The sequence below is a fragment of the Siniperca chuatsi genome, linkage group LG3 (genome assembly GCF_020085105.1).
Source record: "Siniperca chuatsi isolate FFG_IHB_CAS linkage group LG3, ASM2008510v1, whole genome shotgun sequence".
In the NCBI taxonomy this organism is placed as follows: Eukaryota; Metazoa; Chordata; class Actinopteri; order Centrarchiformes; family Sinipercidae; genus Siniperca; species Siniperca chuatsi.
This window is the reverse complement of record NC_058044.1, coordinates 25,750,332-25,766,861: the sequence shown is the minus strand read 5'-3', so window position 1 is coordinate 25,766,861 and position 16,530 is coordinate 25,750,332. Positions and strand designations below refer to the sequence as shown.

Sequence of the window (16,530 nt, the reverse complement as noted above, 5' to 3'; positions counted from 1 at the left end):
TCATAGCTTGATATCTGAGCATTTGCTCTACAGAGTCATTGCAGATGAGGCTGTTATGTTCAACCTGATTAGTCCAGGGATATTAACTATTAACTACAGCTGTAGATGAATCCAGAGGAGTAAAAAGCATAAAGTGGTAAATGGACTGTACTTAAATAGCGCCTTTCTAGTCTTTCTGACCACTCAAAGCGCTTCAACTACATATCTCATTCACCCCATTCACACACATTCACACAGCGATGGCACAGCCCTCGGGAGCAGTTTGGGGTTCAGTGTCTTGCCCAAGGACACTTCGACATGTAGGCTGGGGGAAACCCACATGTCGTGACATTTATTACGGTATAGTTAAATGTGCATATTGGAAACAAGTTGACACCTATAGGCTACTCCTAAGTTGAATTAAAATATCTGGTCAGTTTATACCTGTAGAGACAGAAAAGCAACTGGCAAAAATAAAACATAATGACTTGTAACACTTGAATAATTATTAGTAGTCATTAACTACTCATTACTCAAGTGTGTGTTTAGTAACAGTAACATTAAATGAGTGCATTTTCTGTAGCACAATAGTTACCAGTCACTGAAAAATAAAGTAGTAATACCTAATATTAAGTGGAATAATGAAATCCCCTGACTTTATTTGTAGATTGTCACTAGGGTCTGGAGTACATTTGGCTTGTTGTTATAGCTTCAGGGGTTTTATTTTGAAAAGACACAGCACCGGGAAGGTGTGGACCATTACTTCCGCTAAGCTTGTCAGTGCGAGCAAAACTGATGTCCTGGACCCGTCTACTCAGGCTTTTAGGTAAATTAACCTTTATCTATGATTTATAAGTATAGTGTGGTTTCCAATACAGGGCGTAAAATGTGTAGCTAGTCTCAATTTCACTAAAATGACATTTAATTTGAGCTACCATGCAGCTAACGTTAGCATGCTTCCGTAAGTTAGCAAAACAAAGAGAGACAATTGTATAATTAGTCTATTGAGTCTAAGAGATACTTTGATAAAATGCGAACAATACTATTAGACATAGGGAGGATTCTCCAACAGTGAAATACAAGTTGCAATCCACAGCTGTAAACATATTTCTTAACAGGCTACTTTTTGTCGCGAGGTTAACGTTACAATGGTGTTATTTTTAGGTTGGCTGTCTGTCAGAGCATTTTATAACTGCCCGAGTCTGGGTATTGCAGGGAAGCTTATTTTGCATTTTGGAAGCTATTACAACTAAAAATCCATGATTCTCAAATTTTTCAACATTACTAAATAATATTGATATATCCTCTTCCACTCGGGTACACAGGAACCGCAGGAAGTCAACTTTCTCATCCCTAAAAATAAACCCACAAGATTATCAGCAGCCATGGATTCACAAGGTAAGACTCTTATAAATAAGTTACCAATAATTACATTATTTCTTATGTTACATTGTCACAAGAGCCTAAGTGTGCTAGTGCTGACTATCCTTGTTGATTTTATTTCATTGGTCATCACCATGATTAGACCTGGATGGCATCATAGTAGATTTGATTCTTGAACAACATAATTACTTTTAATACAACAGAACCCAGGACTTGACTTATTTCTTATTTCATTTAATTTATTATTTAATTATATTCATTTTCACCACATACAGTTAGTTGTGCATATCACTTTTCCATGCTTGATTTCTAGGGATGCACCAATCCGATCCACCAGATCGATATGAGATACTGACCTTAATAATCGGATCCGGTATTGGCCAGACGTGGACGATCCACATTAAACACAATTTTTTTGATAATGTCATTATATATAAGTGTTTCCGCTTTCAGGGACATTCTTTCATTTCAGTCATGGCGGGCCACCTCCTCAGTTTTTAGTGGCACAGCAAACTCTGGCCTCATGTTACAGAATCAGAGTCAGAATCAGAAATACTTTATTGATCCCCGAAGGGAAACTCTTTGTTACAGCAGCTCGCCTTTACGTCAGTGCACACAGGAGAAAGTACTAGCAAAAAATAGAATACAATACACTATAAAAACAGGTCAGAAAATAAATTAAGTACCAGGTGGGTATAAGTATAAAATATAATAAGTGTGAAGTACCAAGTGGGTTTACTGGTTGATGATGATAATACGGTATAATAATACAATGTAATAATATAAGTAAGTAAGTAATAAGTAGTGGTGCATGTACTGTCGAGTTAAATGTAGCTTATTGAGATTATTAAGATATTGCACAGCAGTAATGGAGGTATATACCTTACAGATAATGGATCCCAATGAATCCCATGCAGTGTGATACAGATGTGCTGCAGATTTAAAATTTGGGAAAAAGAGAGAACTGGTATCGGATCGGTACTTGGTATCAGAAGATAGTCGGAGCTTAGGTATCTGAATTTGTATCGGGAGAGAAAAAGTCGGATTGGTGCATCCCTACTGACTTGTGTTCATTGCCACTCATATTGTTATCAAATCTCGACATAAGTAAATGTTGTCAAGTCTGGAAGCAAATGGCAACATCTTAGTCAGCATAATTAGTGTTTGTTACGTCATTACAAAACATGCTTCAGGCTTGTTCTTTTTCTTGACTAGAGACACTGACTGAAGTTTCCCCATTCAATTTGTGATGACAAACTCCCATCTGAACTTCCCCACAGCAACCCCACAGCCAGTCATGTGTGAGGTCTGTGGAACATACTTTGAGACACGACGAGGGCTATCCAGCCACGCCCGCCTCCATCTCCGGCAGCTCGGTGTGACGTTGTCAGAAAGCAGCGGAGCTCCCATTGACCTCCTCTACCAGCTCATCCAGGAGAGAGACGGCTCCCTCCCCGATTTCAAAGCAGACTCCGCTGTACCTGAGCTGACCCCTCTCAAAAAAACATCTCAGCAGGAGTCCAGGACACCTTCAGTACCAGAGGACAGTAGTGATTCCTACAAAGTAGGGAGTAGGGTCATGACAACTCCACAAAAGATGGATCATCAGGGATCTCCAGCTAGACTGAAAGACGCAGCAACCTCTCTCCTCCCATCATCCCCCTCTGGTCTTAGGCTGGTTGAGTCTAGAGCTAGTGAAGGCAGCAGCTCATCCTCCTTAGAGCACCAAACCACAACCAAGCCACTGTGGGCGCCGCTAGACACTGACGCCCCCATCACCTTAGGTATGGCTGAATTCTGAAGAGATATTTTAAAGAAATGTTGAAAGTAATTAGTGCAATAGCTGTATGTGCAAGGCAGAGCTTTAACTCCCAGGTACATTATGTGATTATATAACCATTCATACCAGGTACTTATTGATGTAGCATTTTTGTTTTTGTAAAGTTAACATGACAGCATTGTCTCCTTGTGACTGGCCCCCTTTTACTCCTCATTTTCTTCAGACACCAACGATGAGGTCCATGTTTGCCAACTTTGTGGCTGCTGGTACGAGACACGCAAAGGCCTGGCCAGTCATGCTAGGGCCCATCTGCGCCACATTGGAATCCCTGACAGCGAGATCAAGGGCAGCCCTATTGGTCTTCTTTACCAGATCATGGAGGAGGAGGACCTCAAGCCCATCAGCAGCAAGCAACACAAGGAGCACACCTCAAACAGTTCCCCTAGAACCTCCTCCAAACGTCCCTCCAGTCTGTCTTCTCCACCTGCGTCTCCTCCATCCAAACAGCCTAAAACGTCGGAGGAGTGTACCTGTATTCTGTGCGGGGAGGAGTTTGAGAATCGTAAAGGCCTGGCCTGCCACGCACGTGCTCACCTGCGTCAGATCGGAGTGGTTGACCTGCTGGGGAAAAGCTCTGCAATTGACACCGTCCAGGAACTGGTCAGCAGTGGCATGCTGGAAGCCATACACCCCCCCAAAACGAACAGTACAACCAGCTCATCTCCAGCCCCAGCATCTCCTGCAGCCTCGGTTCTGTCTCCAGCTCCAGGCCAATTGCGGACCTCGTTTCCCTCCACAGCCCTCTCCCGAAGCCCTGCAAAGTGCATTCAGTCTCCTCAAATTCCTGCTAACAGGGCCCCAAAGGCTAAGAAAGGCTTCCGGCTAGCAGTGGACCCCCTTCACAGGAAGCCCAAGCCTGAGCCTGTGGAGATCGAGGTGTCTAACAGCAACTCTCCCAAACAGAAGTCGCCTGCTGCTGCTGTTGCTTCAAAGCCTTTTAATGCAGGTAAAGCAGAGAACCACTGATCTAAATTAGTTTTTGGCAAATGCTAGTTGTTTGGTACTATATCATGTTATTACATGCTCCAATTCAGTTCATTTTTAATTCATACTCTCTTCATACCCCTTTTATTCTTTGCATGTATTAATTTGTTTGTTCATGTATGTACACCAAAGTTTGGATGTATCCTCTTATTTTCACCTCCTCCATTTCTAAGTGTCCTCCACAGATGTACAATCCCTGCCAACAGTCCTTTGCGATTTCTGTGGCCAGCTTTTTGAGACCCGCAAAGCCCTGTCATGCCACGCCCGCGCCCACCTGCGCCAGCTCGGCCTCACCTGGTCGATCAAAACATCGCCAATCGATCTCCTCAAAGAGGTCATGATGCATGGTGAAGAAGACAGGAAAGAGTCTGCTCGCAGCGGGTCATCAGGCAAAGCCACGTGGACCCCTCAAGGCTCCAAAAAGGAACCAGCCACCAACTCCTGCGCCTCACCTCTCGATTATTCCATGAAAGAGAAATCCCTGTCTGGCAAGAGTGGGGCCTCACACACCGGTAAGACATTAACACCACTGTAAAGCAATAGTTAGGCTATTCATGTCAGTTTAACAACCATGACAAATACAGTAGTTACTCTTGTTAAAAACTACAGTTGCCAGCTGTTTTAGGAAATGACTTATGGTCTATGAGAAAACGACCCTACTTCTCACTTGATTTATTACCTCAGTAAACACTTTCCTAATGAGTTTATGGTCTCAATTGCTAGTTTCAAGTCTTCTTCAATACAGCATGATGTTCATTTTGTACCTTATGGTCCCTTTTTAGAGTAAAATAGACATCTAAGAACTTTGCCACTTTCACAGTGTGTTTCAGTTCATGAAAGTTTACTGTAACATTTTGGTCGCCTAAAAATGTCTTGTTCAGCGTTCAATTGTACTAAGAGACACTCAAAGGAGTTTGCTGTTATTGTTTTCCGCTAAGTACATTTTGTATAAGCCTGTTTTTCGCTAGCCAAAATTAGCATCCCAATTAATATTCTAGTTGACGTGAATTACAGGTGCACCTTGCTAACCAAGCTAGCTAGCTCCACCCTCTCGTCCAAATATGGTCACTTTTGTCTCCAAAAACCAAGATGGCAATAGCCAAAATGCCAAACTCAAGGCTTCCATACAGTAGTCCACAAACCAATGGGTGGCGTCATGGTGGCTACATCCACTTCAGTCTATGGTCTTATCCTTTAAAAACTTAGACTTTGATCTTAAAGATTAGCTTCTTTTCAACGTACTATCTCTTCGTGAGACACATCCCACAATGCAGTGCTGCCTCAACACATGCTGTATTTTGAGTAAGGCAAGCATTTGACTTTTACCTCAACAGGAAAACAGCACTCTTGCCATTATTCTGCTGTCCTTTTAACTATCTTATTGATTCTACCTGCGTGCACTAAAATCCACATGTACATTTCATGGAAGGTTTTGGAAAACGTTCTGTTAGATGAGATGAAGTCACTCACTGAGGTAATAGAGGATTAAGCAGGTTCAACACATGGAAATATACCACAAATCTCACGCATTTTTAACATTTCCTATTCCTGGACCTCACTGAACTGGTATTACATGACTGTCATTGGTATCTATACCAGTGCTTGTCTAAATATGTCTCATCTTCTTTGTGTCAGATGCATCCTGTGAGCTTTGTGGGTTTGATTTTGAAAATCGCAAGGCCCTGGCCAGTCACGCTCGGGCCCACCTCCGACAGCTGGGAATCATAGAATGGAAGGCAGACGGAGCGAGTTCGCCAATCGAACTCCTCAGTGAGTTGATCCGGAGGGACCCAGAAAAGGTAGCAGCAGTAACCCGGCGCTATCGTATGGGAGACCTTTACATCAAGAAGGTGGGCTGTGCTCGAAAAATATGCCTAAAATATTTGCCATTTAGATTTGGATACACACAATGTATTAAGCAATGTAAATTCTAATTAACCTCCTAATGTACATTCATTTTCTTTCAGTCCCAGAGAAGTGCTGCTTCGCCCTCTCTGTCCACAGACTCTGACTCTGTGCCCGGCAGCAGCCTGAGGCATTCGGTGCAGCACCCTGAGCACAAGGTGCGCAGAGAGGACTCGGGTGTGACTGCCGGCTCATCTAGACAATCACAAGGACACACACGTACTGTTGCAGTCCACAGGGAACCAGGTGTGCGCTCCCCAAGGGGTGAGATATGAAAGACTCTGAAAGATAGCTAGACACAGATATCCTGTAATTGATAAAGAACGATTTCTTTCTGCATGTTTCTCTAATATCTTTCTATGTGGTTTCAGGGGTCCATCCACCAAAACATGTAGTGACTGCACGGGAAAAAAATCAGGACACCAATTCCCAGCAACCATCACGGTCAGGCAGCATCCCCGCTTTGCTGCCAAAGCCCCCACTAACACCACTGGTCAAACTGGTGGGCAAAATCTACTCCCTCAAGTGCAGGTCAGTCTATAAAGTACAAAATATAAAACAAAATCACATTCCCATTGCATTCAGTGAATAATAGGGTTTAGAGTAATTGACCTATAGGGTTTATGTGTGTAAAAAAAAAAAAAAAAAAAAAAAAAAAAAAACCTGACATCAAATCAAGTAATGTCTTTCATAATGGATAGTATCTTAATGCAGTCAGACTGGACCTAACAATATCATTTTCAGCAGCTTGCATTGTTAAGTATTCAAAAATCTGTATTTTTGAGCATTTTTGCCATTATTAAGTAGCAGTCAATAGAGAGGTGACAGGAAATGAGAGGAGAAAGAGATGGGGATGACATGCAACGTCGCCCTTCAATAATCATTCTTGACTTAGCAAGTTGCTTTTTGTTCTTAATGGCACAACAAGCAGCATCCTGCTGGTGGGTCATTGCTCAAACCCACAGAACTTTATTTTAAATTCTAGTGGAGATCCCAACCTTTCCAAAGATACCAGATATGTCAGGCTGAATTTGAGGGAAAAGATCATAAAATTATGCACAAGACATCTAGAATATTTCCATTAAAAACACGTCAATGAAGAGTTGGAACAAGAAGATACAGAATATACATATATGACACTGTCAGACAAAGTGATGATTTTAACAACCAACAAGTTACTTAAATGGAAACAAAAGAGAACAACAGTATGTATGGAGTGAACAACGACACAGCGAGTAATATAACTAATGTTAGCTAGGTTGTGGGTTAGCAAACTGTTGCTGCTGTGAAGCTAACATGCAGAGAGGACGAGACGGTTTCCCAGAGCCAGCAAACCAGCTCCAGACAGCGATACTCACAACTCTCCTGCTGCTATAGCTAACACCACAACATTTTGACAACAAAACTACGACTCACAATTCACTCTCTTAAAAAAACATGATGCAATTACAGTGATGCATATTTAATGCAGTTAAGAACACACTCCCCCTCTCTGTCCTGCTGTTCAGGTTCTGTGAAGAAGTCTTTCATGGACCTCTGTCTGTTCAAGAGCAGTGGATCACACACCTGCAGAAACACATCCTGTCACTGGGCTACAAAGGCAAAGCATCTCCACCTGCTGCACCAGTGGCAGCTCCAGCACTCGTCCATCCAGTAGCTGTCTAGTCCACAAAATCTTTCTGTAATTTGCATTAAACAAGGTCGTCATTTTGAAATGTCATGTCAAAATTAGAAAATTAGATGTTCCCTTTTTGTCCTAGAGAGGGCAAACATGAGCCATATGAGGAAAGCAGCCGAATGTAATCCACTCTGGTAAAATCCACTAGATACAATAGATCACAATACTCAGATCACTGGATGTTTTTGGGAAAAAAAAAACATCCATTGGTTCATCCCCCATTTTGATGGTCAATGCTTTCCTCCTGCTGCTCATAATCCCTTCTATTTGTATAGATGTTCAATGTGTTGTGAACATATGTAGTGTGATTCAATGTTGGCATGTCCCACACTGAGAGAACGATCCTGATCAATGATTTTCTCTTTTTGTTTTTGTCCTACTGAGCAGACTGGTATGGTCGCCATTTCACTGTGATATACTTTCTCTCCTTTATATGCCTTTGAATGGAGTCTTGTTTTATACATCTATTTTTTAAGTATTTTATTATAAATCAGGAAGGATTTAAGTTTTTGTCAACTGGAAATGTTTTTGAATAACACAACAGTGATACCAGAAAGTTACACACATACAGCAATTTGAATCCAACTGGTGACAACTTGTTTGAAAAAAAAGGTCATCAGTAATGTAATGTCCTAAAAATCTAAGCCTCAACCGTCTTGACCATAGAGACACTGTGTTTCCGCTCTTGCCATGTCCTTCAGGTATAACTGCTAATCATGTACTGTTTCTGGTCTTTTGCATTTATTTTTTTAACACTTATGTAAATTAAATTCTGTCTTGTATTTGACCACATAGTGTGTGAAACATGTTTTCTTATTACAAATGCCATTCAAATCAATTTACAACAACCTGCACTTCACCAGTACTCACTGTAAGACTCAGATAATACACATACAGTTTGTCAACATTGCCAACAGATGTACATGTCTTTACACTGTTTCCATGTAATTAATTCAGCACATAAATTCACCATTCTCTAACATGCCTTTCTTGACCATGTCATCTTTTATTTAAGATTTTTTTTTCAGAGTAATATTTGGCATTTCACTGTAGCGCTTTCTTTCACCACTCATTTCTTTGCACCTGCTCATCAATCATGTTGTGAGATGTCATATACTGTGTGTTTCTTTTGTTTTTTTCGCCTTTATTTGACAGCAACAGTTGAAGAGAGGGGGAATCGAACCCCGGGCCGCTGCGGTAGGGCCTAAGCCTTAGTACATGGGCTGTGTGCTCTACCAGGTGAGCTACCAGGGCCCAATTTGGGGCATTTCATGCCTTTATTAGAGAGTGTACAGTAGAGAGATGACAGAAAATGAGGAGAGAGAGAGAGAGAGATGGAGGCCGGACACAAACCCGGGATGTACAGTTCATGGTCAGTTCATGCTTAAACCCTAGGCCACAAGGGTGCCCTGTCATATTTTATTGTTCAGCTTTGAGGTCCTGACAGCCATTGTAGTTGTGTCACACTCACCGCTGGATGTCTACATTCATTTATTGTATAACAATTAGAATTTAGAAAATAAATAGCTTGTTTAGTCATAAAACTAATTTTCTCTTTACAATTAATTTCCTTTCAAAATATCAAAACGTCAGCCATCAGCACAGTGGAAATCAAAAGGAAACAGGCAAATGTTGCGAAAAGTTGGTTGAAAAAAACATTTACTGAGTGTGAGTATATCTATGATGTTACATAACTGACCACTTATGAGTAAATACTGTTGTCCATAATTCCATTTTCACTTTCCTTCTCAACTAAAAACATGTCATTGTTGTGTGTCAGGCTCGTTTAACATCTCAAGCTTTCACGCTTCGGCCAACCAGGATGTAATTTCCTCTTGAAAGAATGTGTGAACAGCAGTATTGAATAACTGTAAATTAAATTGTATTGTATCCACTATACGTATTTCTCCATAGTCTTCCAAGCCGATTGCTTCTTCCTGCAGTCTCATTGTTTGTAATTTATTACCAGAGGGAGGCAGGCAGTGTTTCAGTCTGCCTTCAGCCACTGATGGATAAATCTGATGTCTGCTCCTCTGCTGGTATGCCAACCTTAAGGCATTTACAGAGTGAGGAGTGATCCCACCTGACAGGATCTGAGCAGGCTGTTGCTCACAGCTATCAACACCTGATGGTTTGATCACAGACACAAGGGACTCAAAGCAGCTATTTCAAAGCACTCATTGAAGTGAGAGCCCAAATTAGGAGCACATCTGTCTTCCAGGGCTGTGGGATTAGGAAGATCTGGTATAATAACTTTGGGTTTCTGACTGTGGTCCATGGGTTTTAAAACTGGAAGCTGGACAGTCTAATACAATCATTCAATTCATGTAGTCAAGTACAATCCTTATTAGGTTTTAAGAGTCAGTAGGAAATGCAATACCTTATTTTTTATAACCTGAAAATACCATTTATTTCCCTATTAATACTTATTTAATACAAGTGGTGTATATGGGTTTTTAAGGGGTATTTAATGAAATGACTGGATTATAATTTCCTGTGGTGATTTTATATGGTTTGGATGGTTTTAAGGTTTTTAGCAGAGGAGCCCCATAAAATGCATTATATTAAATCTCTAAAGTTTTCATTTTTCAATGAATCTGAAAAATGCAGATTGAAATTAAAGTTGAATAGCGCAGCAGTCATTAAAACCGTCTAACACAGCGGTGACCAATAACAGTCTTAACTGCTGCATTGCATTGCATTAATTGCTGTAGCAGAGCCCTCATTAATGTTATTGGTTCCAGCTGTGCATTTCCTGCTATGACAAGTCAAACTGTCTTCTGTTAAAAAGGTTTGTGAATCTCTCTGATTTTGGAACAATAAAGTAACAGCGAAAAGGGGGAAATAACAGCAGCAAGTTTAGCAACGACTGTTTTAGCTCATTGTTTTGGTTTTACAACCTGTATGTAGGCCTACTGTATGTTTCAATCTCACTGCTCTTATCAACCGTGTTTGCAGCAGCAGCAACCAACTGTTCTAGTAGTAGTAGTAGTTACTCTACCTGCTCAGCACCAAACGGTCGGCAAAGTTAGCAGGCAAAGTTAGCGACTAGCTGCTACATCTGGCAGGCTAAAGAACCAGATATACACTAAAACAGAGCTTAAAGTAGAGTGAATGTTCGACTTAAATTTGTCAGGTGGCCAGAAACACAACTCCAAATGAATGCTAATGTTGCTCTGTGTCTGCTGCATGTGTAAAATCATCAAAAGTTTGCTGATACGTTAGCCATAACAACTTTACAAGGTGATTTCAGTCTGTTGGTTCGTAAAACGTCTTCTGGAGTTCTTTTGTCCCCAAGTTACCTAAAACATCAATTAATGCTATCCACTGAAGGTTAGTTGGAAACAATGGTATTCCTGATTTATTAATGATTTTATTTTAGCTAACAGTTGGCACAAGAGTTAAACATGAAACATAAAAAGTATTTCAGTCTGCCTTCAGCCACTGATGGATAAATCTGATGTCTGCTCCTCTGCTGGTATGCCAAGTTCTAATCCTGTGTCCCTGTGTTAATCATTTATCTCTTACATGCGAAATAGTCCAATAGTAGTATTTTTATATCAAAATCCCACTCTTTTCTCTTCCTGTAAAACATAATAATAATAATGATATTATTAATAATATAGCTAGATTTAAGTAGATTTGGGGTGACTAGCTAACCCCGCCTATCATATAAAACTGTACTTGAGCTACTTCTGAAACTTCCATTTCACTGTGACTTTATGGTTTTAAACCAGTACCAGGTGCGTAACATTAAAAAAAGAAGCAAAAAAAGTCATAAACCAAGCAAATTATGTCTTGCTAATCTTCTAAAACAATGCAAACAGAGATAAAATGTCTACCCTGTACAGTAATATAGAGTGCAGCAATGTATAATACACCAGTCAAAGCATACTTAAATATAGTTTTTATTTGCTGAAAATATCTTACAATGTAGAAGACAATACAAACAATCGTATCATAAGAATAATTGTAAACATTTATTTCTGCCATAACCCTAACCCTATAGGTAGCCTACTAACACCTAATGGTATACAACTGTCCATCACATCACCATTCAAAACATGTTTAATCCTGCACTTTGACCACAGCTCGCTGTAGTCTGGTTTGATCAAAACTTAACGAAAGATGGCTGCAGTGTGGTTGTACATTAACCAGATGATATGTGGTCGCACCGGCAGAAAGTCTGCTAAGGATACTGATATCAGGAAACACCTGATAAGTCTCAGCTATTTTATGCAAACATATTAAGCATGAATTCCCTCATAATATCCAGTCATCAAGTGTAACAACAGTGTATTAAATCCTTTTAGTTCTCTCCTTGAAAGGGAGGTAAAGGCAGACCTTTATGACTGTTGCTTTGTTATTTGGGTGGAAGTAAGGGAGGGGATCAAGAAGGAATAAGGCTTTCTTTTCTTCCTCGAGTCTGTCTATGACTCAGTGTCTGGAAGTAAATTCTTCCAGCATCTCCAGTATGATTTATAATATGTTTTGGGGGCTTGGCAGAAGATGGAGTTTTATCACACAACTTGTGGCTTCGCAATCATGCCTCAGAGAGGACTGATTCCCCAAGACTGTGCAACTCTGGCAGTGTATCTGTACTTTTCCGTTTCTGTTTTCTAGTTGTTTTTAGTTTTGTAGTTTGATATTTCTTTTTATAAATAGCTGGCGTTGGTTCTGCATTACTGCACTATGTTTCAAGGATAGAAGTTCACACACACAGGTCAATATATTTCAGCACAGATATGTGCAAACATCATTGTATGCAAAAAAGCCATCACGCCCTTGGATCACACAGTCTGATTCAGCATTTTACTGTGCTGTCATTTTTAGTTGATGAGGTTATGATTGGGTCATTAGAGCCCACTTGGCTGCAGTTTTGCAGTGTGTTATTTTGCAGCACTCAGACTCCACTGACACTGGACACCAGAGACGAGCACTTGAGCCTTTCCCAGGGGGGCCGTGCTGCTGCTGTCATCAAGCCAGTCTTCTTGAGACTGCTCAGTTGACCTTGCATAACTCCTGCTACACTACAGATCCTGGATCGGTCAAACAGAATCTGAAACCTGTTTGCCACAAGCAGCTAATCACGGCAACGATTTACAGTGAAACAAATACATGACTTACTGCCAAGATGCTGTTAGGAAATCCAGCCCACACTCATATTTGTGTATCACAACTCAGCAAAACAAGAAGTTAACAAGAGAACGCTGTTGCAAGGCTGGAGGACAAAACAAGTCACCAGCTCACCAACTGATTAAACAGATGCAACAGGACCAGATGTATGATGGGCTGCGACTCTATCTCTGACCCTCAGTAAAGCGCAGAACAACATGAATGTAATGCAGTATGCAATATAATGTGTTTGGAATTACAACACTGCTTCTGCAAACATAACAGAGATGTTGAGCATTAGCTATTTACACATCTCATCAATAAAACTATCAATCCTTTAAATTTACTTTAAGAGAAGAAATAATATTTTCACCCTCTGTGATGACCTTTTTGTCATTACATTATTATGTTCATTATATAAATGCTTTGTTTTTGTCAAAATGTCAGATGGAGTAATTGTATTCCAAAGTCACAAATTAGATACAGAGCTTATTTATTTCAGCGCTGCTTTTAATTTTCTAGAGGTTGATGTGTGATAATGATTGTTTTAGTATTTTAGATCATTATTTGGCCCCCTGACAGACCTGACCATGAAAATATGACCGCTGTAGAGATTCAGAACAGATTGCCGTCACATTGCATTATGATTACTAGCAACAGCTTCGAGCCCTGTGTTTGTCTGGGTGGATACAGAGTGAAGCTCACATCTGGTCTGTGTACGTACAGGTGTTTATGTGTGTAGTAGCAGCCTATATTTGTGTGGCTGTATATGACTGTGTGTGTGTTCTATGTGTCTGCGTGTCAGACAAATCTGTCCTGTTGTGTGTGGATGAAGGCACGCACCACTGCAGGGTCAATATAACAGTCAGCTGCTGTGGAAGGACGATTATGCAGCCTTAAACACTGCACTCCATACAGCTATAGGAGATTCAAAAGAAAAAAAATGTGTGTGTTTGGAGCTATCAGTCAAGCATTTTTTATTGAACACACAAAAAAATGTGCCCATAACCCCTGGATAGTAAGACATTTAGGAAATAGCAGTATGACAACATGTATGGGACCCCAGAAAGGAGAGACCAGACAAAAATGTAATGTCTTTGGTTATGTTTCAGAGTTTTATCAATCTATATTGTAATGATGTGGTTTCACTTGTTCATTTTATTTAGACCGATTTTAACAATTATTCAGTAATGAATAGCAATTAAGATATGGAGCTCTAATATGCCACTGAGCATAAAACCTCCAGTTAGGGATTTTTTTTTATGGCCATTTGGGAAACAAGCAACATAAGCATTAGCGCTGAGGGGAACTGCAGAGCTGGTGACCTCTTTCACTTAGACAGTCATTTGATCCATTGTTAATGTAAAAATGTTAATTATAGCCACTTCAAGAATGAAAGGAGAATTTCCTCTGTATTTATTAATATGGGACCAGGTGTTTCCCCTCACAGTTTTACTGAAAATCACTCCTGAAGCATTTCAGTAAATCCCCTCACATCATTCAACTCTGAAGCTCAGGGGTCAGCCCACCTAAAATATACTCAGTGTCCTCAAAAGCAATGTTATAAAAAAAAAAACTCAGCCGGAAAGTATGCTGGAAGTGCCTCCTTTATTTCCTGTAAAGAAGAAAGATTGATTTGTTCTCATTTGGCACTCATACCAAATGAGAACAAATCAAGCTGAAGGTGAAAAGATTCTGCAGTGTTTTTCCAAACAGCTTTCATCAGAGCAGCAGTGAGTTTTGCAGCAGTGCAAAATCCCAACAGTCAAAAGTGAAAGTCAGGATTATGTGGCACGGGAGTGTATATTCAGTATGTCACGTGATATATGGGTCATTGGGGAGAATGTTATTCATCACCTAGATTATGGGTCTTTTGGTCAGCCTCGCTTTAGGTGACATTAAGACACTCAGTTCTGGTTAGAAAAAATTGGAACGCTATTGTTGTAGAAATTTCTGAAATAAAGTGAATTTAACAAGAACCGCTCTTTCAGAGTTTTATTGCAATATTCAAGCAGACATTTGCAAATGGATCCTCCACCTGGCGGCTAAGAGAATGCCTTCGTGGAAATCATCAGTTGTATTTCAATCAGTCTCATGCATCACAGAACATTTGTTTCTCTTAGAGGCCAACACTTGACCTTTTGATACACATTGATACACAGCTGTTCAACTGCACAATTGTTCAAACATACTTGTATCTATCTTGAGGTGAACTTTCTGCCCTTTTCTGCTGAGTTACCCGACAATGACACTCAACAACTGTTGGGAATGGTAGCTTGAACACGTTTACACAAAGATAAAGAAATCAAGAATTTTAGGAATTTACTCTGAAGGAATGAAGGAGGACTAGTTAGTGTGTTTTCTACAGAGGTAGACGAGAAGGAGGAAGACAGGGCTGTAATTTTCATTATCTTGTCACATAATACGCCTACTGACACCACATGCTATTTCTAAAACTATTTGGCATTGCAAATATTTTCATCACTGGGCCATTTTAATCCATGCATATTTCTTTCAGGGAATGGTTTTGGTTCCACAGATGAATTGGCTCAAAAGTGCAGCTCAATCAATTTTTTTCTCTATAACTGCAATTGATTTGAATTGGCTGTAGTCCAATAACGGTTAACTGAAGAGAGGAATTTAACAAACAAAATCAATCATTCTGCCCATTTTCATTTAAGAGGAAACCAGTTTTGTAGGTTATTTCTCAGGAACACGTGTGTACAGCTAAGGCTTTGGTTGCCTTATTTCACTCACTGGAGAGGATAATACTGAGCTAGCTACATGATACCAAAACAGAATTTCTTAAATTAACTGCCATGCCTAAATAGCCCACGGTTGCTTTTCTTCATGTTTAGAACATGAACTTTATACCAGCACATAAAGGTGCCAGTGAAATTATTTGCCCCACAGAATATTTCCTCTCTGTCAGAACTGGCCAGGGTTGATGTTGACAGTTTTACTTTGCAAACGCAAGAAAACATTCTGTGGCATTAAATTGGAGGCATGAGATGGAGCCAGGGCAGATTGCCAGTCCATCACAGCGCTAACACAGATGGACAGATACACTATGACTCACATTCATATTCATACTCAATATAGAGAGAAGGGATGTGGCACAGCACCAAACTGCTTCTTTCAAGAAATAGGTGCAAAAAACACACTTAAATATAGAAAAATACCACAGGAAGGAGAAAGCAGAAGTCTTTTATATGTAAGATGTTTCAGGTGATTCAGTGGAGTTGCTGCTTTCCTCCTTTATAACATTTCTGTATATTTAAGGGAATATAGAGACTCAAATCCATCTGACTTGTGGATTGAGTATAGGCCCTAGTTGTTGTTCTTGTTAATAACTGTTCTGAGTGTCAAGGTTGACCATATAAACAGAAGTGTTGCCAGAAATTTTGGCCCCCTGACAACAGGTCCCAGCAGCTTTGACACAATAAATATCTTCTGCATAATCCCTGACATTTTCCAGCCCCCCTGTCCAGCTCTGAATCATGGACTCCTGATTTATTCATAGTTTTCCTCCCCTAACAGCGCCCCTTCACAATATGTGTGAACGAGCCCATGGAGAATACTACATTTCAGATGAATGAGCTGAGAGATATTTGAAATTCAAAGTCAATCATCAAAGTCCCTGAAT

At 40.2% G+C, this 16,530-nt stretch overlaps 1 protein-coding gene across 5 annotated transcripts; it reads left to right on the top strand.

Moving 5' to 3' along the window:
- The first annotated feature begins 666 nt into the window (after positions 1 to 666).
- On the top strand, positions 667 to 8,561 carry LOC122873615 (protein Wiz-like). 5 transcript variants are annotated; one of them, XM_044190568.1, is made up of 9 exons: positions 667 to 805; positions 1,305 to 1,377; positions 2,643 to 3,146; positions 3,366 to 4,148; positions 4,360 to 4,698; positions 5,822 to 6,036; positions 6,154 to 6,337; positions 6,463 to 6,622; positions 7,600 to 8,561. In XM_044190568.1, exons 2-9 carry the CDS (start codon positions 1,365 to 1,367, stop codon positions 7,754 to 7,756), a joined length of 2,355 nt encoding a protein of 784 aa, XP_044046503.1. In that variant the 5' UTR covers positions 667 to 805; positions 1,305 to 1,364; the 3' UTR covers positions 7,757 to 8,561. The 5 variants fall into 5 exon arrangements, with proteins under 5 accessions (XP_044046503.1, XP_044046501.1, XP_044046502.1 ...); XM_044190566.1 differs by having other exon boundaries at positions 668 to 805; positions 6,154 to 6,355; XM_044190567.1 differs by lacking the exon at positions 667 to 805 and having other exon boundaries at positions 2,578 to 3,146.
- Positions 8,562 to 16,530: the final 7,969 nt, after the last annotated feature.

What these genes read in the sequence shown, in the direction of transcription:
- LOC122873615 (XM_044190564.1), top strand. Translation starts at nt 2,612, where the DNA reads ATGACAAACTCCCATCTGAACTTCCCCACAGCAACCCCACAGCCAGTC. An exon ending in TGACGCCCCCATCACCTTAG is followed by an intron (nt 3,147 to 3,365) that starts GTATGGCTGAAT and finishes CATTTTCTTCAG; the next exon opens with ACACCAACGATGAGGTCCAT. An exon ending in AGGTGTGCGCTCCCCAAGGG is followed by an intron (nt 6,356 to 6,462) that starts GTGAGATATGAA and finishes ATGTGGTTTCAG; the next exon opens with GGGTCCATCCACCAAAACAT.